General features: G+C 49.5%; 1 protein-coding gene across 3 annotated transcripts in view; it reads left to right on the top strand.

Annotated features, from left to right (window-relative positions):
• The first annotated feature begins 471 nt into the window (after positions 1-471).
• IRS1 (insulin receptor substrate 1) overlaps positions 472-26,413 on the top strand; it is a 62,625-nt gene continuing 36,683 nt past the window's right edge. For 2 of the 3 annotated variants that reach the window (XM_064152799.1, XM_064152801.1), the window contains exon 1: positions 472-4,074. In XM_064152799.1, the coding sequence (XP_064008869.1) occupies positions 552-4,058 (3,507 nt within the window). In that variant the 5' untranslated portion in view covers positions 472-551 and the 3' untranslated portion in view covers positions 4,059-4,074. Of the gene's footprint in view, positions 4,075-14,950; positions 15,902-26,413 lie in introns of those variants that run through there. The other variant, XM_064152800.1, reaches the window with a different exon arrangement.

Below are 26,413 nucleotides of genomic sequence, written 5' to 3'. Positions count from 1 at the left end.
TTTTTGGGGGCAAACCCTGGACTTTGCAAAACAACCTCCGCCCCCACGAGGATATTTAATCAGCAGCAGGAATCGCTTCTCGCCGAGGCGAATTCGGGACGGGGAAGGGGCGCGGGGAGCCGGGGAAGGAGGAACCCCCAGTCCCGGTCCCGGCCCGGCAAAGCCTGACCCCGGAGGGAGGAAAGAAGGGAAAGATGCGATTTTATTTTGCGGCGGCTGCTCTTGGGACGGGACTTTGGTTTGGACTGATCGGAACTGGAGTTTTTAAGGACGTGCTTCCCCACCTAAGGGCGATTTGGGCATAAACAGCCAAGCAAAGTCTGATTCGGTGCTGGAAGCTGCCTCTGAACAGCTGCTCTCACCCTGCTTGTGGCCATCCCCCGTCCCACACTCAAACGGATCCTGAGCTATTTTGCTTCATTTTTTTTTTTTCCTTCTTTGAATTGCTGTTGCATGAATTTTATTTTAGGTGGCTGTCTTTTTCGGCTGGCTTGGCTGCAGTGGGGTCTCCCGGACTGCTGGCTGTAGTAACAGCTCCACCGCCTCTCACCATGGCCAGCCCCACGGATAATAACGAGGGCTTCTTCTCGGATGTCAGAAAGGTGGGTTACTTGCGCAAACCCAAGAGCATGCACAAACGCTTTTTCGTGCTGAGGGCAGCCAGCGAGTCTGGACCCGCCCGGCTGGAGTATTATGAGAATGAGAAGAAATGGAGACACAAGTCGGGGGCCCCCAAGCGCTCCATCCCACTGGAAAACTGCTTCAACATCAACAAACGGGCTGACTCCAAGAACAAGCACCTGGTGGCCCTCTACACCAAGGACGAGCACTTTGCCATTGCAGCTGACAGTGAGCCTGAACAGGAGAGCTGGTACCAAGCACTGCTGCAGTTGCACAACAGGGCCAAGGGCCACCACCACCTCCATCACCATCACCACCACCACCACAGTGATGTCACCTTTGGAGGCAGCAATGCTGGGCTGGGGGAAGCAGGGGAGGACACCTATGGTGAGGTAGCCCCTGGCCCAGCTTTTAAGGAAGTTTGGCAAGTAATTCTGAAGCCTAAGGGCCTAGGCCAGACAAAGAACCTGATTGGCATCTACCGCCTGTGCCTGACTAACAAGACCATCAGCTTTGTGAAGCTGAACTCGGATGCGGCTGCTGTGGTGCTGCAGCTGCTCAATATCCGCCGCTGTGGTCACTCTGAGAACTTCTTCTTTATTGAGGTGGGGCGCTCAGCCGTCACTGGGCCCGGCGAGTTCTGGATGCAAGTGGATGACTCTGTGGTGGCACAGAACATGCACGAAACCATCCTGGAGGCTATGCGAGCCATGAGTGAGGAGTTCCGGCCCCGCAGCAAGAGCCAGTCCTCCTCAAACTGTTCCAACCCCATCTCTGTGCCCCTTCGCAGCAGGCACCATGTCAACAACCCTCCACCCAGCCAAGTGGGGCTTAGCCGCCGGTCCAGAACTGAGAGTGTCACTGCCACCTCTCCTGCTGGAGGTGGAGGAACAGGTGGCAAACCAAGCTCTTTTCGGGTGCGAGCATCGAGCGATGGGGAAGGCACAATGTCAAGGCCTGCCTCTGTGGATGGTAGCCCTGTAAGTCCCAGTGCCAACCGGACCCATTCACATAGGCACCGTGGAAACTCCAGGCTCCATCCTCCGCTCAACCACAGCCGGTCCATCCCTATGCCCTCCTCACGCTGCTCTCCTTCAGCCACCAGCCCGGTCAGCCTGTCCTCCAGCAGCACAAGTGGCCACGGTTCCACCTCCGACTGCCTGTTTCCACGAAGATCCAGTGCATCAGTTTCTGGCTCCCCTAGCGATGGTGGATTTATTTCTTCTGATGAATATGGTTCCAGCCCATGTGACTTTCGTAGCTCTTTTCGCAGTGTGACCCCAGATTCATTGGGACACACCCCGCCAGCTCGGGGTGATGAAGAGCTCAACTACATCTGCATGGGGGGCAAGGCCACCTCCTCATGCAGCAGCCTGGCTGCCCCCAATGGCCACTTCATCCCACGCACCTGCCACCCACAGCAGCAGCCCCGTTACCCTAGTACACCGTGCTGCCCTCGAGGTGGTGGTGAGGAGGTGGCCGATCTGGAGAAGGCATTCAGGAAGCGGACTCACTCTGCAGGCACTTCGCCCACCATCTCCCACCAAAAGACACCCTCACAGTCTTCAGTAGCCTCCATTGAGGAGTACACAGAGATGTTACCTTCTTACCCCTGTGGGAGCAACCGTCTGCCCTCCTACCGGCACTCAGCCTTTGTGCCCACGCACTCCTACCCAGAGGAGTGTCTGGAGATGCACCACCTGGACAGTGGTCATCATCGAACCAACTCTGCACCACACACGGATGATGGCTACATGCCGATGTCACCTGGTGTCGCCCCTGTGCCCAGTGGTGGGGAGCCCCCCAAGGGCGGTGACTACATGCCCATGAGCCCTAAGAGCGTGTCAGCCCCACAACAGATCATCAACCCGGGCAGGGGGGGCCGCCACCCTCCAGCCACGGTGGACTCTAATGGCTACATGATGATGTCCCCCAGTGGCAGCTACTCCCCTGACAGCGGCTCGGCAGGCTATGGCAAGATCTGGACGAACGGTGGTGGTCACCACCCCAAACTCTCAGTGGAGAGCAACGAAGGGAAGCTCCCTTGCAGCAGCAGCGACTACATAAACATGTCCCCAGCCAGCGGCTCCACCACCAGCACGCCACCTGACTGCTACTTTGGGGGTGCAGGCCAGCCAGGCGTCGAGGAGGCCACCGCCACCCACCACAAACCCATCTACTCCTACTTCTCGCTGCCGCGCTCCTTCAAGCACGTGCACCGGCGAGGCGGCGGCGGCGGCGCAGCGCTGGCAGGGGAGGAGGGCAGCCCGCAGCCCCGCACGGCGCTCGGATCCAGCCGCCTTCTCTACGCGGCCGAGGACTCATCCTCGTCGACCAGCAGTGACAGCCTGGGTGGCGGTGGCGGCGGCAGCGGTGGTGGCACCGATGTTTGCCCCTTGCCACACTCGCAGCCCCCGCGCAGGGTGGACACGGCCGTGCAGACCAAGGGCCGGCTGGCACGACCGACGCGGCTGTCGCTGGGCGGCCCCAAGGCCAGCACCTTGCCTCGGGCCCGGGAGCAGCCCCCGCTTCTCTTGCCCCCGGAGCCCAAGAGTCCCGGCGAGTACATCAACATCGAGTTCATCGCCGGCGAGAAGCCGGCCTTCCCCTCAGCCGCCCTGGGGCTGGGCAGCGAGGCCGCTGAGGAGTACATGAACATGGAGCTGGGCCCCCCGCGGGCCGCCGGCTCCTCGACGCGGCCCGGCCGCGGTGCAGCTCCTAGTTCGAGAGACTACGTGGCGATGCAGCTGGGGGCGGCCGGTGGCTCCTGCCCGGATTGCGCCGGTAGTGCTTCTCCTTGCTCGCCCGCCCTCCTGCTCGGCTACGCCGACAAGCCCCCGCCGGCAGCCGCGACTACGGCGGTGGCTTCCCCGGAGATTCCGCGGCCGCCGGCCGAACTATCGGCGGCCCCGCCGCGCTCCTCCTCCCTGTTGGGGGGCCCCGGCGCGGGCAGCGCCTTCACCCGCGTCAGTCTTAGCCCCGGCCGCAACCAGAGCGCTAAGGTGGTGCGGGCCGACCCTCAGGGCGGGCGCCGCCGGCACAGTTCCGAAACCTTCTCGTCCACGCCGAGCTCCGCTCGTGGTCCGGCAGCCAGCGGCGGCGGGGGGACCGGGACTGCTTTGCCGTGCGGCGGCGCGGGGGGAGTCGAGGAGGTGAAGCGACACAGCTCGGCCTCTTTCGAGAACGTCTGGCTGCGCCCCGCCGCGGGGGAGGCGGCCCGGCGGGAGCAGCCCGCCCTGGAGAACGGCCTCAACTACATTGACCTGGACCTGGTGAAGGACTTCAGCCACCGCCGCCATCGCCATCTCCACCCGCCCGCCGAGGCCGGCGGGAAGCAGCCAGCCAAGCCCCCGGGGCAGCCCCGTGGGAACGGCCATGCCGGCGACGACCTGAGTGCTTACGCCAGCATCAGCTTCCAGCAGCGGGACGAAGTGTAGGAACCCGCCGGGGAAGGTGAGCCGGGGCTGGGCTGGGAAGACCTCTGGAGATGCCTCAGTCCAAACTGTGGCATCTCAGGTGTGTTTCCCTAATACCTGCAGCACGTTCAGGTGGGAGAAGCAGCCAGGAGCGCAGCTACCTTGCGGGGATCCCAGCTGCTGCCTCTCACCTGCATGTCCCAGGGATGTTGCTAAAGCACTCCCGAAAGCCCCTGTCGAGGTGGGGATGTGATTGTGTGGTTACCGTGTCGCCACATCTCACTCTGAGAAATGCAGAGAAGTGTGTATGGGAGGTGAAGCCAAAGTGAGTTAGCTGTAGTGTTGGACTGGCAGTGGGACACTCTCGTTGTAATCCTCGTTTTGCCAGGAATCACTCTTCTGGCCAAGAGTGGAGTAGTCAAGCATGCCAGATCGTGCTCTCCCGTGTGCAGAACACAGCTAAGGGCACCTGCCTCACTGGGCTGTGATTAAGTGTGCTTTCAATTTGAAAACGGACTTCAGAGTCCTCAGAATGTTCTGTTACTTGTGTTTCAGATGGTACCCAGAGTCCCTTACTCGGATCAGTTACAAACTGTGTGAGAAACGGGCTGTATGAATTGTAGCTTTAGCCTTGACTGGTGTGTTCCCTTTTTCCTTGGAATTTTTAGTTTTAGATTTGGGGAAAACTTAATGCTAGGCCGTTGCAGGTTGGTTACAGATGTGTAAGGTAAGAGCACTGCTGCAGACAAGGTGATGTTTCTGCTATGTGAGAACTTTGTGCAGCACGTAACAAATGCAGGTTGTGTAGAGCTCACAACTTTGTGAGCTCTCTCGTGGAAGTTGAGGACCATTCTGATCAGTTTAGAGCAGCTCTCTACACCCTTGAGCAGCAGCGGTCACAGTCCTTTATGTAGTTGCTATGAACATGAACAATGTTGTTAGGAGACGAGTCTCATACTATAGTTTACATTGTCAGTGTAAAGAAACTTACTGCTTGTGTCTGCTACCCAAGGGAGTGGTGATGGCCTGGGATCATATGTTCACCATTTTTATACCTTTTTCCATTCTAATAACCCGAGCAAAAGCAAAACAATCTTCACATTTGCTGCTTGCCACTTGCTGCTGTTCCCTGTTAGAGCAGTGCAGTATTAGGTGTTACTCTGGTGTGACCTGGGAATACCCAGGCTCTTGTCAAAGTCCTGGTGAGGTTTAAGATCGGTGCAGGTGTTGCTGGTGTGATTTGAATTATGGCTGGTAGGAAACGGTTATTTTTGTGGGTATCTAACCAGAGTGTGCTGGCTGTCACAGTTCCTGCTCTGTGACCAGATAGGCTGCCACACCCATTCGCTGCTCTGGGATGTGCTTGCAAGAGCCTGTCTGGACTGTCCTCGAGATGCTTCTTGCGACCTCGGGAATCCACTCTGCCCAAGGCAGCTTTGCGTTCTGAACTTCTCAGAGGGGACTTTGGCCAGTGGGTACAGTGTGTTGTGCTAGTAGCCACACTGATGGGAACACCACCTTTTTTCCTCCCTGTGGTGTGCTAAGATTGAGGGAGCAAATGTGGAGGAAACCCCCTGTCAACACGTGGGTAAATAGTCAATGTGTCTGAGGGCAGAAGAATGCAGATCTGGAGTATCACAGTATCACCAAGGTTGGAAGAGACCTCACAGATCATCAAGGCCAACCCTTTACCACAGTGCCCAAGGCTAGACCATGGCACCAAGTGCCACATCCAACCTTGCCTTGAACTGCCCCAGGGACGACGACTCCACCACCTCCCCAGGCAGCCCATTCCAGTGCCCAATGACTCTCTCAGTGAAGAACTTTCTCCTCACCTCGAGCCGAAATTTCCCCTGGCGCAGCCTGAGGCTGTGTCCTCTCGTTCTGGTGCTGGCCACCTGAGAGAAGAGAGCAACCTCCTCCTGGCCACAACCACTCTTCAGGTAGTTGTAGACAGCAATAAGGTCACCCCTGAGCCTCCTCTTCTCCAGGCTAAACAACCCCAGCTCCCTCAGCCTCTCCTCGTAGGGCTTGTGTCATAACTGTTCATAAACACAGAGTAGTTCAAAATGCAGTTTCCTATTCCTATAGACAGCTTCTCCAGTTGGTCGATCCTCTGTGTCACCTTTGGCGTAGAAGTTCTGGCAATGTTCTCCATCGTGGTGGTAGGTAGGTACCTGCTGTGAGTGTGCTGCTCAGGATCAGCATGTGGAAGACCTGATGCAGGAACATGCTGAAAATGTTATGCAGATGTTTTTCAGGGCAGTGTTGTGAAAGGTGGTGTCTAGCGGAGTGATTGCTGTTTGAAGTCAGTTCTTACTTCCCCAAATTAGGATTGGACTGAGCAAACACAGCTTCTACTGGGAGGCAGAAGAGGCAGGCTGTAATTATATGGGGAGTGTGTAGCCATGGCTGTTCCTTTTTCCTTCCCACTATAAAGCTCTGTTAGTTGCTTGTAGTTTTCTCAGGGATTAACCCTTCAGACTCCTAGTTCCCAGGCTGGATTTCTCACCATCAGCTAAAACTTCCCTGGCAGAATTCAGCCCAACTATCTTGTCTGCTGTTGAGTGTGTTAAGGTTGAAAAACAGCAACAATTTGTCCATGTTACACCATTTTTTAGGTTGTGGGTTTTTTTGAGGTGTCCTCATACCTTCTTTGCTTTGGAGGTGGAACTGAGCTTTGGCAGGGCAGTTGGCCCGTGTAGGTTGTACCTTAAGACATGTTTGAGAAGATCTGCCTGGAGGTGAGTGATTTATGGGCCTGCAAATGTCTGTTTGCACATGCCTGAAAAAGCTGTTGAGCACCTTCAGCTAAACTGTTCTCCTGAAGGCTCCCTGTGCAGTGAGGGTGATGCAGCTTCCTGAAGCTATGCATGCCCTTCCCAACAAGCAGCTGAGCAGGCTGTGTGGCCTCAGCCTTGGCCAGCTTTCCCCTGTTCCTCCTGGCAGTGAGGCTTTTTAGGCTCTGCTTGCCGTGGTTGTTTCTCCTGCTGATGTCACAGCAGCGTGAAAGATGGAGAAACCTCTTGGTATGTTTTCAAGTACTGCAGAGAGGAGAGAGCATTGGGACCTGGGAAGGGAGAGGTGAAGCTGCATCTGTCAGAACAAGGGAGGGGGAGGCTGTATTGAGTACCCTTTCTTTGCTCCTCATCTCTTTCCTGGGCTATTATTTACAGTTTTAGTCTCTGAAGTGGCAAAGGCAGTTTTGTTGTTTTTTTCCTCTCCAAAGAGCAATCTTCTACCCCAAAGGCCCAAATTATGTGGATAATTCTTGTTTTATCCATTCTGGAATTTTCTGCTGTTCCAGACTACGAGACAAGGACCCCCAAATGTTTGTCTCCTAATGGGTAAAATGATTGTTGCTGCAAGCTAGCTAACTCCTCTTCTCTTCCCTGTTTCCCTGGCCTCCCTTCAGCCACTTCCAGGTTGCTCAGGCATTACTCTGTGAAGTGCTTTTTACTTCTTTCAAGTGTAGCTATTTCTCCTAACATTAAAGATCTTGGCTGAAGTAACCACATTGTTTTCCAGATTTTATTTAAAGCCATTTCTCTTACACCCTCAGCATTCCTTTGTGCTCTCCAATCTCACTGCCTTCCCTGTCGATGTTCTTGGCTGTCTCCTGGCCCTGCCTTTCTGCCTCTCTTCTCCCCTCCTGTTAGAAGTGCAGCAGTTGCAGTGCAGTCGTGTGTGCTCCCCTGCCCAAGTGCTCCCCTCTTCTTCAGGGAGCTGGGTGCTGCTGTGTGTGCCTGGCCTAGCTGGCAACTCTGGTGCTTGGTGCCTCTGATGAGTGGACTTCTGTGCTCTAACTAGGAGGTCAGGTCGCAACAGGTGCCAAATAATGCTGGGAAACCCCAGCCTAAGACATGGAGAAGGTGAGGTGAGCTAGGGAGGGGAAGAGCAGTGCTGCTGTGAGGCATTTCCTCCCACTTAGAGTCTTGAATGCACTCATGTAGTGGGTTGAGCCTGGCTGGATGCTGGTGCCTATCAGAGCTGCTGTGTTGCTGTCCTCAGCTGGACAAGGGAGAGAAAATAGAATGAAATGCTTGTGGGTTGAGATAAGGACAGAGAAAGATCACTTGTTAATTACCTTCATGGGTGAAACAGACTCTACTTGGGGAAATCAATTTATTACTAATCAAATCAAAGTAGGATAATGAGAAATAAAACCAAATCTTAAAACACCTTCTCCCCACCCCTCTGTCCTTCCTGAGCTCAGCATCACCCTCAAATCCTGTACCTGCTCCCCACCAGTGCAGCACAGGTGGGTGGGGGAATGGTTGTGGTCAGTTCATCATGCTACTTTTTTCTCAAGGGGAGGACTCCTCACTACCTTCTCCTGCTCCAGCATGGGATCCTTTATCATTGAGTCCACCAGTCCTGCCTGGAGCCTGCCTCAGTGTGTGCTTCCCATGGGGCCATGGTCATAACCTCCTTTGGATGTGTCCATCTGTTCTGCTGTGGACCTCCATGGGTTGCAGGGGGACAGCCTGCCTTAATATTGTCTTCACCACAGTTTCAGGGAAATCTCTGAAATCTGGAGCACCTCCTCTCCCTCCTTCTTCTCTGGCCTTGGCGTCTGCAGTGTTGTCTCATGTATTTTCACTCCTTTCTCTGGACGAAGTTGCTTGGGTATTTCCCCTCCCCCCCTTCTTAAATATGTTGTCCCAGAGGTGCATTCACTGTCATTGATGGGCTTGGGCTTGGCTGGTGATAGGTCCATCGTGGAGCTGGCTGGCATTGGCTCTGCTGGAAGCTCCTGTCAGCTTCTCACAGAAGCCACCCCTGTATCAAACCTTTTCCATGCAAACACAGTACAACAGGTGAGCAGAAATTGTGGCTATGCTGTGGATTATGCTTTTGGGACTGTTGTGAGGAGAGAAGGCTCCTAGAATGAGCAGGACTTATGAAGATGGATTGCTAGTGACTTGTTCTGAGTATATAACCAAAATACTCCAGAAAGGAAACTATTAGCTCTTGGCTCCAGGTAATCAGGAGAAGCTGTAGTAGGATAGCTGCATGAATCCAGATACGTGGCTTTGATCTTGGAAGCTTCAAAGTGAAGCCATTACTCCCCTGCCTCACTTTCATTTGGTTGATGAGCTTGAGAACTCTTGAAAGCCAGCACTAATAACACTGACTAGAATATGTGGAATGGGACCAAGATGTAGCTTGCCACACTCACAGCCTTAATGATCCTGACTTACCCAGAGCAGGGCTGTTTGGGGCTTTTTTGTTGATGTAGGAAGACACAACACAGTACAGTGGGAATCAGTGCAATGGCATCTGCCCTCTTGCTATGACTTGTGTCTGATTCTAGAGCAAAGCACTAAGAGCTGACCCTTTGGATGTGATGAAAATACACGACTGTAAGCAGAAAATGCCTTCTGTAGTTCTTGTGTAATACACCTGGCTGAGGTTTTTTGTTGTTTGGGTTTTTTTTGGTGATGCAAGAAGACACAACACAGTACAGTGGGAATCAGTGCAATGGGAATGGGTGCAATGGCATCTGCCCTCTTGCTATACCTTGTGTCTGATTCTAGAGCAAAGCACTAAGAGCTGACCCTTTGGATGTGATGAAAATACACGACTGTAAGCAGAAAATGCCTTCTGTAGTTCTTGTGTAATACACCTGGCTGAGGTTTTTTGTTGTTGTTTGGGGTTTTTTTGGATGTTGGTTGCTCTTTTTCTTTCTCTAATAGCTTTCAATGTTTCATTTCCTCAATTTAACCAATGGAACAACTGAAACAGCAAATGCCAACGTGAGATGTTGTGATGGTTTGGGTGTTCCATGCCCTCTCCCTCCCCCCGACTTTGTAAATCACCCAGACTAGACTCTGGAAATTGTATGCAGTTTTATATTTACAACCTAGCACAATATACAAGCAGGTATTTATAATATATAGAATCATAGAATCAAGCAGGTTGGAAGAGATCTCAAAGATCATCCAGCCCAACCTAGCACCCAGCCCTAGCCAGTCAACTAGACCATGGCACTAAGTGCCTCAGCCAGGCTTTTCTTGAACACCTCCAGGGACGGTGCCTCCACCACCTCCCTGGGCAGCCCATTCCAATGGGAAATCACTCTGTCTGTGAAGAACTTCCTCCTAACATCCAGCCTGTACTTCCCCTGGCACAACTTGAGACTGTGTCCCCTTGTTCTACTGGTCGTTGCCTGGGAGTTATATACAGAGATATACAAGGTAAAAGGTAATGCAGAAACACAGCAGCCCTCCCAGAAACCTGAGTCCTCAGGAGGGGCTCTCAACCACCCTTCCACCTTCTTCCCACCCCTCTACCTTACCCTAGTTCTTTGCCTTATGCCCAAGGTAGATTGGAGGGTCCTCCAGGGGGGTTAGGAAGCAAGTGAAATAGTCACAGAGATGGCAGGTTAGGTTAGAGAGAGAGAAGTGCAGCCCACAGAGCTCAGAAAGCAACTCTTATCTGTATTTATGTTGTTCTTCTTCTCCATCTCAGCAAGCCTATGAGTGCAGTAGCCATCACCATTGTTGCCTTTTCACAGCCTGTAATCTAATTCTTCTCACCAAAACAGTCTAGCTAGGCTCAAACTAGCACAGATGTGTACCATTAAATCAAGGTTTTTGGGGGGAGGTTGTTTCCAGAACTGAAAGAACAGAAGTTTGTGTAGTTTAGGGTGAGCATCTGGGCAAACAGCAGAAAGTTCTACAAGGTGTCTGTGTTTTATGGGTATGACTGCAGACAAAGCAGCAGATTTCCTACTCCACACACACCCATACCTAATGATTTTGCCAAAATTGAGCCTGTGTCTCCATATACCTGTGTATTTGCAGTTCTCTTTAACAAGACCACAAGCTTATAATTAATGGGTTTTAGGGTTTATGAGGGTTCGTTGGCTTTCTTTTGCTACTTCACCCAGTGGATCAGTTCCTTTTAATCTAGCTACACTAAATTGTGTTATTGATTATTTCCCTGCCTTGATTTTAATGATAGGTTTCTTGGGATTTTTTGTTATTCTGGCATGAAATTGGAACTGCATGATTCAGGGATGAATTCAGTTGATTATGAGGTATTGTCTGGACTTCTATAGCACAAAGGTTTCATATTTAGTGAGTGTTTACTTTCTGAATGTGGTTTACATTTGAAAAGGAAAGGGCAGTGATGATGCTCAGTTTTCACTAGGAACTGCAAAGAGATCATTGTCATCCTGGGATAACATTGGTAAATAGGGAATTACAGCTCTTAAATGCAATACAGCAAGCAGCTGTGAAGTGGGAATATTATTTGATCAATATCTTCAGGATGTTGTTTTGGGAATGCTTTATAGTAGCTGAAGTTGTTGGTAGTTGACAGAAATACAGTTTTAGTCACTGTAAATATATGATTTCAAGTAATGCAAGCAAAATATATTGAATATTCTTTTGAAGATGTTGCAGTAACTGTAGAACAAGTTGTGTGTGAGGAAACTGGGGTGGCTTTGGTGCCCACAGATGGGGAAGAGAAATAGATATTCTTTTCCCAAGTTGATCTGGTACTAGATTTAACCTCTGCACCAAGTTTCATTGAAAACCAGTTAGTGCAGCTGATTGACAGAGTTCTGAAATACAGCAGCCATAAAGATAGGAGAGAAAAGAGGGAGGATGCTGTTCATGGACCTGGGTTGTGGCTAGAGGAGAGACTGGGAATACTGAGGTAGATAACAGAGAATTAGGGGAACAGGTTGAGGCACAGTTGTAGAAGCTGGTATGGGAAGGAGATGGAAATGAGAGACAACAATTCTTTGGGGGACACAGAAACTGTGGTATGGTGGTGTGAGTGAGGGAGTGGCAAGATGTGTGTGATCTGAAGTGAGCTGGGATGTGGTTTGTGCAAGTATGAGGGCAAGTACAGGAGAGCAGCCAGGAAGAAAGGGATCTAGTCTGAACATGAGCCAGCAGTGTGCTTAGGTGGCCAAGAGATCCAGTGGTATCCTGGGCTGGCTCAGGAGCAGTGTGGGCAGCAGGACAAGGGAGGTTCTTCTGCCCCTGTGCTCAGCACTGCTCAGGCCACACCTTGAGTGCTGTGTCCAGTTCTGGGCTCCTCAATTCAAGAGAGATGTTGAGGTGCTGGAAGGTGTCCAGAGAAGGGCAACAAAGCTGGTGAGGGGCCTGGAGCAGAGCCCTATGAGGAGAGGCTGAGGGAGCTGGGGGTGTGCAAACTGCAGAAGGGGAGGCTCAGGGCATTCCTGTCTACAACTCCCTGAAAGGAGGCTGTAGCCAGGTGGGGTTGGTCTCTTCTCCCAGGCAACCAGCAACAAAAGAAGGTGACACAGTCTCAAGTTGTGCCAGGGGAGGACTAGGCTGGATGTTAGGAGGAAGTTGTTGGCAGAGAGAGTGGCACTGGAATGAGCTGCCCAGGGAGGTGGTGAAGTCACCATCCCTGGAGGTGTTCAAGAGAAGCCTGACTCAGGCAATTAGTGCCATGGTGTAGTTGATTGTCTAGGGCTGGGTGCTAGGTCAGACTGGATGATCTTGGAGGTCTCTTCCAACCTTCTTGATTCTATTGTGAATGAGGAGAGCCTGGGTGTACACAGAGGGTGTATTTAGAAAATACTCATTCTGTGTGAGACTGCAGTTTTCTGCAAGTATTTTTACTTTTGTATTTTACTTTTGCTCTTTATTGCTGGGATAGATGTTCTGTTTAGAAAGCATGTGTGTTCCTTACTTGATATTTGGATGTTCTGCTGAGCTTCAGAGGGTGATGTGCATAGTAAGATAAGCAGACCTTGCCGCTGGCTCTTCCCTGAATCCTTTGTCTTCTGGCATCTCTATTGCAACCACAGCAGTAAAGCCCAGGTAGGAATCTGAATTCAGTGAAAGATCAATGAGAACAAGTGAGTCTCAATATTAGAACCACTTGGGTTTGTAAAATACATATTATGAAAGGAGATCCATACTCTCACAGGATTTTTAACAGCAATATTTTGTTCTTTATACTCTACAGGTATAAATTTGATTAAAAATTATGGTCATTAGTTTCACTGTTTGTCTTAAGAATTAGTAGTTATAGATTTCCTTAAAACCATTTAATTGTAGAATAGCTTGTAAAAGGAAATTTCAGATGGCAAAATTATTGTGGCTTGGTGCAGCAGGTCTTATGTTTTTCATTTTGTGGTAAGAGCTGCAACACAAAGAAATAAACATTAACAAATACACCTGAATGTACAATTTGCCAGCATGCTAAAAGCTGACATTTGGTCATCTGTGCAGTCTGATGTGTTAGGGTGCCTGCCTGGGATGGTTTGGGTGTTCCCCCCCCCCCCCCCCCACTGAAGTAAAATCACCCTGACTAGGCTCAGTTGATCTGGAAATTGATTGCAGCTTTATATTCACAGCTTAGCACAATATACAAGCAGAGATTTACAATAGATACAGAAATATACAAGTTAAAAAGGTAATAGAGAAACACAGCAGCCCTCCCAGAAACCTGAGTCCCCAGGAGGGGCTCCCAACCACCCTTCCACCTTCTCCCCACCCCTCTACCTTACCCCAGACTTTGCCTTACACTCACAGTGAGTTTGGAGGATCAGCCAGGGGGATTAGTCAGACAGCAAGTTAGGTTAGAGAAGTTCATGCAGCCCCAGAGACAGAGAGCAGCTCCGTTTTCTATGTTTGTGTTCTTGTTCTTGTTGATCTCAGCAAGCCTATGAGTGCAGCAGACATCAGCATTATTTCCTTTTCACAGCCTAGCATCTAATTCTTCTCACCAAAACATCCCATCTAGGCTCAAACTAGCACACTGCCCATGGAAGTGAGTAGCATTGCTCTCTTTTAACATCATTCTGAGGGTTTGATTAATGGTGATGATGATGATTATTGTTTTGGTGGATACATAAGAAGGAGGTAGTAAAGACAGGATGTATGTAACTTTAAGAGTCTCAAATGTAACAGCTTCACTCTGCTTGCAGAAATGATGGAAGATAGAACAAAAGCCAAGGTGTGAACAGATAAAGGGGAATTTAAATAAGCCTGGCACTCTTAACTAACTAAAAGATGCCTTGAAACATATCTCTCTGATCATGTTTGACATATCTAGGTCATGTTCTGTGAAGACTGTTATTAGTGATTTAACCTTGGGTAATTGTAAAGTGTATTTTCTTCAGAGCAGTTTTTGATCAGGTGAGTGAGACAGTGAAAGTTTGTTTATGTTCAACTGCTTGTAATAATTTGGGAGCCTTAGTTAGAAGATGTGGTGTCAGGCACCTGAGCTGTCAGGTGAAATGTGCCATTCCCATGGTGTGTGACAGAAGATTTACCTCTCTACCTTTTGTCAGCTGTTGTAGAAGTCTGGGGTTTTTGGAAGCTGTGAAGAAATGACCTGTTAAATTTCCAAATGAGATATGCTTGAGGAAGAATGGGATTACATTGTGCACTCCACAGCTAGTAGAGCTGTTGATGTGTGTGTTTGAGCTGTGATATGGGTTATAAAATGCAGGAATGTCAGTCTGGGAGCACATACAGCTTTAATAGGTTGTATTTCTTCCCTCTCCTGCCCCCAGTCTGTGTAGGTCAGGTATATGTAATCCACTACCACACCTGAGCATTGGATGAGCCTTCTTTGAAATACAGAATCAGTGTGAACAGAAAAAAGAATGCAGGTTGTCTGTCAGCCTTGCTTATTGTCCAGTATAGCAGTCTGGCTTCCAGAACCGTGCACAAATATTTGTTAAGACATAAATATGGGGCAGGAACTCCATAAGCTGGATTTGCCAGTCAATAAAATATGTAACTGGTCTCTGCACAGGAGCTTTCCTTTGCTGGCATTGTTCCCTGAAGGAGTAGAAACCTCAAACATGTGGAGTGGAGGAGACTAAGCCAGTTATTGTAGGAGTTCCTCCTGCCCCAGCCTGTGTCAGTTGGCTGCTTGTAACTCACTGCCCTTACTCCTCTGATTTGTAGAGTGAAGAAAAATACCAAACAAACCCAAGCCGATCCCTTCCTTCATTCTCCTGGCAAGAGACTGGCCATTTGGATGACACTAATAATGTTCATGTTTAAACCCTGTGCCCAGAGCTATGGAGAAGACATGTGTCTTGATGGAGACAGTAAAAGAACTTGAGGAAGTGCAGAAAGGAGGTAGAAGATTGAGTGCATTGCTCCTCTTACTGCATATCTCAGCTGGAGTCTTGCTCTTTGTCAGTGTGTAAGTGACAGCAGAGAAGTGGAAGGGAGGTGGGGAGCTCCAGATGCTGTGGCTGAAGCTGTGACTTGCTTGGGTTCGGAGTCGAACTTCCCATGGCCTGTGTTGCCTATGAGAGATGCACAAAGACATCTAGAGTGACAGCTGATGTGTATCAGTGAGGGAATCTTGGAGATTAAAGCATGGCATGGTAATTCATCTTCAACAGAGCTGGCCTTCATTTTGTGGAGAAGATTGCAACGGTAGAGAAGGAAATGTTAACCCTTGGAGAGCAGGGAACAAGTGACAGGGGAGACTTCTCAGCTTTGAGACAAACCCAGGGCTTGGCAGCCCTCTGTGTGCACTGCACACCAGAGCTGTGCTGGTGCCCAGGTGTAAATAACCTTAATGTGCTTTGCTGATGCACCCTGACAATCACTAGAGCAAGGAGCCACTGTGGTCTTCCTCTAACTCCCCAGTTTAGTTTGCTGATTGCTATGCAAGTAAAGGACAAGGTGTTCAGGCATCGGTGTCAGCAGTGAGGCATGTGGTGTGCCTTCACAGCAATACTGAGAAAGGGAACTACAAGTCCTCTCTTTCCTGGAGAAGATCTGGGTGCCACAGAACTGCTCTGCTGTGCCTGCACCTACTGCATCAGCAGGCTTGTAGAGTCTGCTTCCCGGCAAGGCACAAGCTGCTTTTTTGTGGTGCTTGTTTTGTAGTGGAAGTACCTAGAGAAATAAAAGTCTGTTCTTTGTGCTGAAATGACAGCTGCCTGTCCATTTCTGACTCCTGCACGTCCAGAGAAGGGCAACAAGGCTGGTGAAGGGCTTGGAGCACAAACCCTATGAGGGAGCTGGGGGTGTGCAGCCTGGAGAAGAGGAGGCTCAGGGCAGACCTCATTGCTGTCTACAACTCCCTGAAGAGAGGCGGTAGCCAGGTGGAGTTGGTCTCTTCTGCCAAGCAAGCAGCAACAGAAGACGGGGACACAGTCTCAAGCTGTGCCAGAGGAATTATAGGCTGGATGTTAGGAGGAAGTTGTTGTCAGAGAGAGTGATTGGCATTGGAATGGGCTGCCCAGGGAGGTGGTGGAGTCACCATCCCTGGAGGTGTTCAAGAAAAGACTGGCTGAGGCACTTAGTGCCATGGTCTAGCTGGCTGGCTGGGTTGGACTGGATGACCTTGGAGGTCTCTTCCAACCTGCCTGATTCTATGAAATTCTGTGATGTGTGCATCTGTGCACTGAGCACGGACGCTGGCATTTAAACACATAAATGGGGAGATTGTCCTTCAATGAATTCACATAGCTGGTCAATTTATATGCAAGACAGCCTCGAATGCTTGAAACAATTTAAGAGCTCTTAAAAATAAACCAAAGCTCTTACTTCTTTCCTGTAAGAAACTTTTTTTCCCCTGGCAAGCTCCGATAGAAGGGAAAAGCCCTTCTGAAGGTGTGCAGACATGTAGCTAGGGCATGTTTTTTCAGGCGTTTGAACTGGGTTAGGAATGTGTCTCAAGCTGGAAGCATGAATAATTACTTGGTGCTTTTAGCCTCCGGGCTTGAAACTGGCGAGAGGAATGTTATTGTGTCTTCAAAGCCTGTTTCACACAAGCCTTTGTTGAGCAGGAACTCGGAGAGCCTTTGTATTATCATGCACACAACAAAAACATCCAGCCACCCAATTTGATCTAGTTGGGCGGCGATGGTGAGCTGTTGCTTCTGTCGGAAAGCTCTGGAAAACGGGGTGCCCGTTTGTCATGAGGAAATACTCTTCAAAGCAAGGGATTGCCTGCCCCAGTGTTTCCAGCTTGCTAAAGCTCTCTAACGGCACCCATGGGTTCCTCCATCTGCACATCCCTGCTTTCCCCCTCCTCTGTGCTGAGTGCTTTCCCAGCAAGACAGCAAATATTTGCAGTATCACAGTATTGTCAAGGTTGGAAGAGACCTCACAGATCATCAAGTCCAACCCTTTACCACAGAGCTCAAGGCCAGACCATGGCACCAAGTGCCACGTCCAGTCCTGCCTTGAACAGCTCCAGGGACGGCGACTCCACCACCTCCCCGGGCAGCCCATTCCAGTGTCCAATGACTCTCTCAGGGAAGAACTTTCTCCTCACCTCCAGCCTAAATTTCCCCTGGCACAGCTTGAGGCTGTGTCCTCTCGTTCTGGTGCTGGCCACCTGAGAGAAGAGAGCAACCTCCTCCTGGCCACAACCACCCCTCAGGTAGCTGTAGACAGCAATAAGGTCTCCCCTGAGCCTCCTCTTCTCCAGGCTAACCAATCCCAGCTCCCTCAGCCTCTCCTCGTAGGGCTGTGCTCAAGGCCTCTCCCCAGCCTCGTCGCCCTTCTCTGGACACGCTCAAGCATCTCAATGTCCCTCCTAAACTGGGGGGCCCAGAACTGAACACAGCACTCAAGGTGAGGTTTAACCAGTGCAGAGTCCAGGGGCAGAATGACCTCCCTGCTCCTGCTGACCACACCATTCCTGAAGCAGGCCAGGATGCCACTGGCTCTCTTGGCCACCTGGGCACACTGCTGGCTCGTGTTCAGGTGGGTATCAATCAGCACCCCAATGTCCTTTAAATTCTGCTGTGACCCTGAGGTGCTGGTAGCAGATCCCTGGAGAAGGCAGGCTGAGAAAATGGGGGAGAGGTTCAGGTTCAGTCATTTTTGTTATGCTTGCTCAAAAAAGAAATGTCTTTTCAGGACTAGATATGCTCTAATAGCCTAATAGTACCTAAATTAAGACAGACCTTTCAATCAGCATAATTTTCAGGAGTCTAGAGGAAGTGAAATAATTTCTCTAATGAACACAGTTGGTGGAGTATCTGGAATGGGGGGGGGGGGGGGGGCGGTTTGAGGTGTTAAAATCTTGTTTTTTGAGAACAAGAGCTTGGGTAGATATCCAGAGAAACTGATTTCCATTTTGGAATGTGAGTAGACTAATTACATGGCTATTCAAAGCTATGTGAGATCAACTGAAAGGATAGGAAAGCAGATTTGCTTACTAAAGTTACTTTGTGTTTAAAAGAAAAGGCAAACGTGACCTCTACTAAATCCCAGGTTTTGAAGTCTGCAGCAGCCAAGCCCACCCAATTTCACTTATTAATAAAGAAGAGGCTTCTAAAAAAGAAGGAATTGCCTTCAAATGCAATGTTTGTTTTGTTAAGCAGCTTCTCTGTGTTGAGGCTAGTTTGTTAGTTTTCAGTTAAGTGATAACTAGGTAAAGACTTGGTTTACAACTCATCTTGAGCTTCAGGCACAGCTTAAAAAGTTGTAAGATAAGTGATAACTAAGTAAAAGCTTGGTTTACAACTCATTTTGAGCTTCAAACACAGCTTAAAAAGTTGTAAGATTAAGTGATAACTAAGTAAAAGCTTGGTTTACATCTCATCTTGAGCTTCAGGCACAGCTTAAAAAGTTGTAAAGTAAGATAAGTGATAACTAAGTAAAGATTTGGTTTACAACTCATCTTGAGCTTCAGACACAGCTTAAAAAGTTGTAAAGTGAGATCATATTATAGAATCATAGAATCAGTCAGGGTTGGAAGGGACCACAAGGATCATCTAGTTCCAACCCCCCTGCCATGGGCAGGGACACCCTACTACTCTAGATGAGATGTAACCAGATAGTAAATAGTGAACTGTATTGGTCATTAATTATATGTCAAGAATTAATGTACATTAAAGTCTACATTAATGGTATTGTCTAACTAGGGCTATATGAAATACTAAACCAAAAGGTTGTTTTGTAGATCAACATGATTGAGTGGTTATCATCCTTGGACTGTTAAGAGCTTAAGAAGATAAATTTCCTCCTTTGCTAATCTAAATTTGATTATTTTAATCACTTTAGTTTTTAATCCACCGTGAAACCAAGTGTCGCTATATACATGATAGTTAAATATGTTTGAGTGGGTGTGATCATGTGGAAATAAAGTGTAGGTACAAAGGAAACCTGGTTTCCTGGGCTGCATCAAGAGAAGTGTGGCCAGCAGGTCAAGGGAGGTGATTCTCCCCCTCTGCTCCACTCTGGTGAGACCCCACCTGGAGTACTGCATCCAGTTCTGGAGCCCCTGGGACAAGAGGGATGTGGAGATGCTGGAGTGTGTCCAGAGCAGGGCCAGGAGGATGCTCAGAGGGCTGCAGCAGCTCTGCTGTGAGCACAGACTGAAAGAGTTGGGGCTGTGCAGGCTGGAGAAGAGAAGGCTCCCAGGTGACCTTCTTGTGGCCTTTCAGGATCTGAAGAGGGCCTAGAAAAAAGCTGGGGAGGGACTTTTTAGGCTGTCAGGGAGTGACAGGACTGGGGGGAATGGAGCAAAGCTGGAGGTGGGGAGAGTCAGCCTGGCCGTGAGGAGGAAGTTGTTGAGCATGAGAGTGGTGAGAGGCTGCAATGGGTTGCCCCAGGGAGGTGGTTGAGGCCCCACGGCAGGAGGTGTTTGAGGCCAGGCTGGCTGAGGCTGTGTGCAGCCTGCTCTAGGGTAGGGTGTCCCTGGGCATGGCAGGGGGGTTGGAACTGGCTGCTCCTTGTGGTCCCTTCCAGCCCTGACTGATTCTACGATTCTATGGTTACTGTACCTTGTGTGGTCAGAGGAGGAGCAGGCAATGAGTAAGATGATGGAAGGTTGGGAGGGTGAGAGGGAAGGACAGAATCCCAAGGACAAAAAAATGGTGGTGAGATGCATGGACTGATGAGAGCGAGAGGCTGTGTGAATCAACTGTGTCATGTGTAAGAGAAGTTTCCTCAGGTTAGAGAGTCTGAGCAGCAGGAGAAGCTGGAATGAGGCTGAGAAGCTCATATTTCAGTTGGTGTAATTGGGCTTTAATGGTTTGGATGATTCATAATCTCTTAGTTTGCTAGGTTGTTAGAGAATGTTAAACTTAGGTGCGAACAAACTTACCCACGCTGATAATGTCGTGGGAGTGGCAAGGAGCATCCATGTGCCAGGAACTTGGGAGTAGGGGGGAATGTGTAAAGATGTTGGTAACACTTGTGTAAACATATTGTGGAGGAAGGTTTAACTGATGATCACATGCTCACAGGATGTTAGGGTTTGGAAGGGACCCAAGGAGATCATTGAGTCCACCCCCCCTGCCAGAGCAGGACAATTCTATCCAACACAAATCACACAGGAACACATCCAGGCAGGCCTTGAAAGTCTCCAGAGAAGGAGACTCCACAACCTCTCTGGGGAGCCTGTGCCAGTGCTCTGTGACCCTTAACAGCAAAGAAGTTCCCCCTTGTGTTGAGGTGGAACCTCCTGTACTGCAGCTTACACCCGTTGCTCCTTGCCCTACCTCAGGGAACAGTGAGCAGAACCTGTCCCCCCTTCCTAGCAGCCTTCAGATACTTATAAACATTTATCAAACCCCCTCTCAGTCTTCTCTTCTCCAGACTAAGCAGCCCCAGGTCCCTCAGCCTCTCCTCATCAGCCATGCCCTCCAGTCCCCTCATCATCCTCGTAGCCCTCCACTGGACTGCAGGAGTGTGCTATGAAGATGTCTCATGTTGCTAGGGAAGAGGAGGAATCTTCATCTCATCTAAGTGGCTGTACCTGCCTGCAGTCGATGGGTCTAGGGCAGCTGCCTGTTTACAATGTGTCCCTTCACAATATTTTTTCTCTTTTTCAGTAAGCTGTTACTACACTGTTCTGTTTGAATTAATAGCAAGACCCCATTAATTTTAATTAGCTATAGTAATGACTTAGTTCTCAAGTGCTACAAAGTGATCTGTAATTCAGTGTCTAATTTATCTCCTGCTTTGGGTATTTCATATTTTCCAAAAATGCCTCTCCTGCAGGTTACTGTTATGTTTGATCTGCCTTGAGTCAAGCTTGTTTATTGCTCTGTTAGAGTAGCTGATCAGCTTTTATTCCTTTATCAAACAACTCCTATGATGTTAATTGTGCTGCTTGGATTTGGGTCACGTTTCAGCGTTTGCATTTGGGTTGAAAGAACAGGTGGAAGCAAAAGGCTGTTAGCAGGATTGTGTCATGCTTAGAATAAGCAGGGCTGCAGAGTACTGACAATCTGTATGGCAGTAGGACTCCTCATGTTCATTCCTGGAGCTTTGCAACCCTCTTTGTGTTTAATTGATCATAGAATCATAGAACGGTTTGGGTTGAAAGAGAACTTCAGAGGTCATCTAGTCCAACCCCTCTGCAGTGAACAGGAACATCTTCCCCTAGATCAGGTTACTCAGAGCCTTGACCTTGAATCCAATGGGATGGTGTTCAATAGCTCCAAGTGCTGGGTGCTGCACTTTGGCCACAACAACCCCATGCAGAGATACAGGCTGGGGTCGGAGTGGCTGGAGAGCAGCCAGACAGAGAGGGATCTGGGGGTGCTGATTGATACCCACCTGAACATGAGCCAGCAGTGTGCCCAGGTGGCCAAGAGAGCCAGTGGCAACCTGGCCTGCATCAGGAATGGTGTGGCCAGCAGGAGCAGGGAGGTCATTCTGCCCCTGTACTCTGCACTGCTTAGACCACACCTTGAGTCCTGTGTTCAGTTCTGGGCCCCCCAGTTTAGGAGGGACATTGAGATGCTTGAGCGTGTCCAGAGAAGGGCGACGAGGCTGGGGAGAGGCCTTGAGCACAGCCCTACGAGGAGAGGCTGAGGGAGCTGGGATTGGTTAGCCTGGAGAAGAGGAGGCTCAGGGGAGACCTTATTGCTGTCTACAGCTACCTGAGGGGTGGTTGTGGCCAGGGGGAGGTTGCTCTCTTCTCTCAGGTGGCCAGCACCAGAACAAGAGGACACAGCCTCAAGCTGTGCCAGGGGAGATTTAGGCTGGAGGTGAGGAGAAAGTTCTTCCCTGAGAGAGTCATTGGACACTGGAATGGGCTGCCCGGGGAGGTGGTGGAGTCGCCGTCCCTGGAGCTGTTCAAGGCAGGACTGGACGTGGCACTTGGTGCCATGGTCTGGCCTTGAGCTCTGTGGTAAAGGGTTGGACTTGATGATCTATGAGGTCTCTTCCAACCTTGGTGATACTGTGAGACTGTGAATATCTCCAGGGATGGGGCCTCAGCTGCTAACCTTGGGTAACTTGTTGCAGTGTTCCACCACCCTCATGGTAAAGAACTTGTTCTTAACATCTAATCTAAATCCACTCTTCTCTAATTTCAAACCTCTGTCCCTCATCCTATCCCTGCAGGCCTTTGTAAACAGTCCCTCTTCAGCTTTCTTGCAGGTGCTCTTCAGGTGCTGGAAGGCTGCTATTGGTTCTCCTTGGAGCCTTCTCTTCTCCAGGGTGAGCAACCCCAGCTCCCTCAGCCTGTCCCCACAGGGGAGGTCTTCCAGCCCCCTGATCATTTTGTGGTGCTCTGGACCCACTCCATCAGGTCTGTGTCCTTCTTGTGTGGAGAACTCCAGAGCTGGATGCAGTACTCCAGCTGAAGTCTCACCAGAGCAAGCAGAGTGGCGGAGTTGTCTCTCTGGATCTGCTGCACCTGCTTCTTTTGATGCAGTCTAGGATGTGATTTGCCTTCTGAGCTGCAAGCACACTGTCTGCTCGTGTCCAGCATACTCAAGTCCTTTTCTGCAGGATACCCTCTTAGAGTGTCTCACTAATCTTCACTAACTTTTGGAAAGTTACTGTTTTGATTTTGTGAAGTCAAGAGTGACACAAACCACATTCTGGAATTTGTTTTCATGTGTCTAGCTGCAGCTGCATTTTGGGACATTCTCTGCTTGGAGTCTTTAGGTTCAGTTCATGCAGGTTGATGTGACAGTTCTAAGGTCAGAAGAGAGTTGTGGTAAGTATAGGTAATCCTTCCACTTCAGAAGCAGAATGCAGGGCGCAGCTTTGCCATCAGCTCAAAACAGTTGAAGGTCACCCTGTTGTTGCTGTCTCCTTGATCATGTTTCCCTGGAGAATTGGTTTGGAGCATCATCCACAATTGCTCACAGGGAATGGTGCAGGGGAGCACTTAGAAATGTCTTGGGGAGGGAATGCCAGACCATTTCTCCAGGCAGCACCTCGCTCTCCATTTGGTTAAAACCAACTGTGGAATCTCATCCAAATACTCTTTCAGGAAGCATATGAATTTCTTTTTTACCTCAGTGTGCACTTGGGTTATTTAAAAGTAGTAAACTTTATCAGAGGGAAGCCATCTTTTACTGGCAAACCTGCACCTGCTCCTTTAGTAGCCATACTCGTTTAGCTGTCTGTGTTAGTCAACTTCTCAAACAATCCTTTACCACCAAACTCTAAATCCACAAGGACAAATTAGCCTTTCTAGATAAGGTCATATGTCTGCGGAAAACATTTCCAGGTGAGAATGACAAATACTTGTAATGGCCTCAGACAGCTGTTTCTCAGACCTTCTGATACAGTTATTCCAGATGCCATCTGAGGTACAAGTAGGGCTCTTACCTTCCTACCCTCATTTCTCCTTCAAATCTAGTGGTTACAGGAGGATTCAGTAAGTAACTGGCTCTGGTAGAAGGAAACGTCAGTTTCTCTGAGACATTTCCTATTGATCTCATGGCAACTCAGATGAATCTGTGGAAGAACATTTCTCTTCTTTTATTATCTTTTCCACATTGTCCCCTGTGGTGATACAAAACTGAATGTGTTGTCCAGGAGATGCATGACTGCAAAAACAAACCTTGCTTTTAACTCTTTGTTGACCTGACGTTATGAAGAAACCTGTTAAAGATCACTCTGCCTCTTGGCTGCTCTGTGCAGCGTTTCCAGATGCATTGGAGCACAGCTGGAGGATTAAAATGATCCAAGAGCATTTACTGTCATAAATAGCTTGATGTTTTCTTTTCTTTGCCTCAGTTTTCTGTAGATTTCTGGTTTAAGTCAAATTCATTAAGAAGTGTTATTGCCTTCTAATTCTTCAAATACAGTCTCATTTACTTGGCAGGACAGAGGGAAGGTTAAAGTTCCTCCTTACCTCCTCCCCCTCTCTCCAGTGACATTTTTGATTGTTCTGCTTAATGAGTCATGTTCTCTGCAGCTGAAGTTAATTTTGTGGTTCATTCAAACAATGAGTATTTTCTGAGCAGGAAATGAGGGAACTTTAGTTCTTTCCCCCCTTTTTTTTATAAAGCAAAGGTATGTCTTGGGTGTTTCAAAAAGTGGAAGAAAACTTAGAGACAGGTTTCTTGCACCTTGGGATCAAGAACTTTAAATCTTGTGGTGTGTGAGCTTTACTGTGATGTCTTCCTCCTCTTCACAGACTAATGGAAACCTTGCAGTCCAGATGGATGAATGGTTTTCTTCCACCTTAAGTATCACTGGCAGTGCAGATGTTCTTCTAGTGGATCTGCTTCTCTGTTAGAGACAGGATTCTCCCAAGCTCATTGTGCTTCAACCACTGAAGGTCACACAGTTCCCTCTTCTCAGTTGTCATGTGGCAGTTTATTGTTAGCAAAGGCATGGAAACCAGAAATAAGAAAAGCTAGACCAAAACATTCAGTTTATTGCACCAGATGTTCAGTGCAAGCTCAGTTCTACAACGTGTGTTGGCATCTCCTTTCCAAGTGCCATCCAGCCATTTGTTGTCTGAAGCAGTTCTAACTACTGCTTGAGGTGCATCTCCCCAGAGTTCCTTCCACGTATCCACAACTGCCTTTGAACCTGTCTGCAGTTTGAATTGCCATAGCATAGGAAAATAGGCTAAGGTTTTATCCCTTTGTAGCAGTTAGATTTCCTTTGTACCATTATCTTGAAGTGAGCTGGAAGAGATGGGTTAGTGAATGTGTGCACACTGATGGAGTTGCCTTCTTTAGGAACTGGGAGCACAATGCCTCTTGGTTTGACTGGAGCAGAATTTCCTCAGTAGCAGAGATATGGGTCACTGATATGGGCCAAGAACTTGCTGGAGGGCCAGGCCCAGAGAGTGGTGGTGAATGGTGCCACATCCAGCTGGCAGCTGTCACTAGTGGTGTGCCCCAGGGATCGGTGCTGGGCACAGACCTGTTCAATATCTTTATTGATGATCTGGAGCAGGGGATTGAGTCCAGCATCAGTAAGTTTGCAAATGACACCAAGCTAGGAGCAGGTCTGGAGCTGTTGGAAGGTAGGAGAGCCCTGCAGAGGGACCTAGCCAGGCTGGATGGGTGGGCAGAGGCCAGTGGGATCAGATTGAACAAGGCCAAGGGCAGGGTTCTGCACTTTGGCCACAACAACCCCAAGCAGGCTACAGGCTGAGGACAGAGTGGCTGAGAGCAGCCAGGCAGAGAGGGACCTGGGAGTACTGGTAGAGAGTATTTGAAGATGAGGCAGCAGTGTGCCTAGATGGGCAGGAGAGCCAATGGCATCCTGGGCTGGCTCAGGAGCAGTGTGGGCAGCAGGACAAGGGAGGTTCTTCTGCCCCTGTGCTCAGCACTGCTCAGGCCACACCTTGAGTGCTGTGTCCAGTTCTGGGCTCCTCAATTCAAGAGAGATGTTGAGGTGCTGGAAGGTGTCCAGAGAAGGGTGACAAAGCTGGTGAGGGGCCTGGAGCATAACCCTATGAGGCGAGGCTGAGGGAGCTGGGGGTGTGCAGCCAGGAAAAGAGGAGGCTCAGGAGTGACCTCATTGCTGTCTACAACTCCCTGAAGGGAGGCTGTAGCCAGGTGGGGTTGGTCTCTTCTGCCAGGCAAGCAGCAACAGAACAAGGAGACAGTGTCTCAAGTTGTGCAGGGGGAGGTGTGGGCTGGATGTTAGGAGGAAGCTGTTGCCAGAGAGTGATTGGCATTGGAATGGGCTGCCCAGGGAGGTGGTCAAGTTGCTGTCCCTGGAGGTGTTGAAGAAAAGCCTGGCTGGGGCACTCAGTACCATGGTCTGGTTGACTGGCTGGGGCTGGGTGCTAGGTTGGACTGGATGATCTTGAAGGTCTCTTCTGACATGGTTGATTCTATGAAAGAGCAGATGGAGGGAGGTAAAGTTTGCGGTGCTGTATGTTCTGAAATGCTCTTTTTCCAAGGGTTCCTTATCAGTTTGAAAACTGATAGTGAATGCCATTGAACTCTTATCTGCTCCTGCTCTTTCTTTCCTGCTGGAATGTGTGCGTGCATTAGCGAGAGGTGTGTGCTTTGCGCCGCTCCAGCCAGTCTGCCAAGGAGCAATGCAAGGGTTGGCATCGAGCTCCCTTGTGCAATATTTCTGACGTGTCTGTCATAGATTTGTCAAATCTATTTTAGACTTCTGTTTGCTGAGCATTGGGTGTTCTGATTTGGCTGAGGCTTTGATTAAGCAACAAACAACTGCTATGAGATTAAAGTCTGGCCTACCTACAGACTTGCAAGG

The sequence above is a fragment of the Pogoniulus pusillus genome, chromosome 13 (genome assembly GCF_015220805.1).
Source record: "Pogoniulus pusillus isolate bPogPus1 chromosome 13, bPogPus1.pri, whole genome shotgun sequence".
In the NCBI taxonomy this organism is placed as follows: Eukaryota; Metazoa; Chordata; class Aves; order Piciformes; family Lybiidae; genus Pogoniulus; species Pogoniulus pusillus.
Note: the sequence above shows the minus strand (reverse complement) of the source record. Positions and strands in the feature narration are given on the sequence as shown.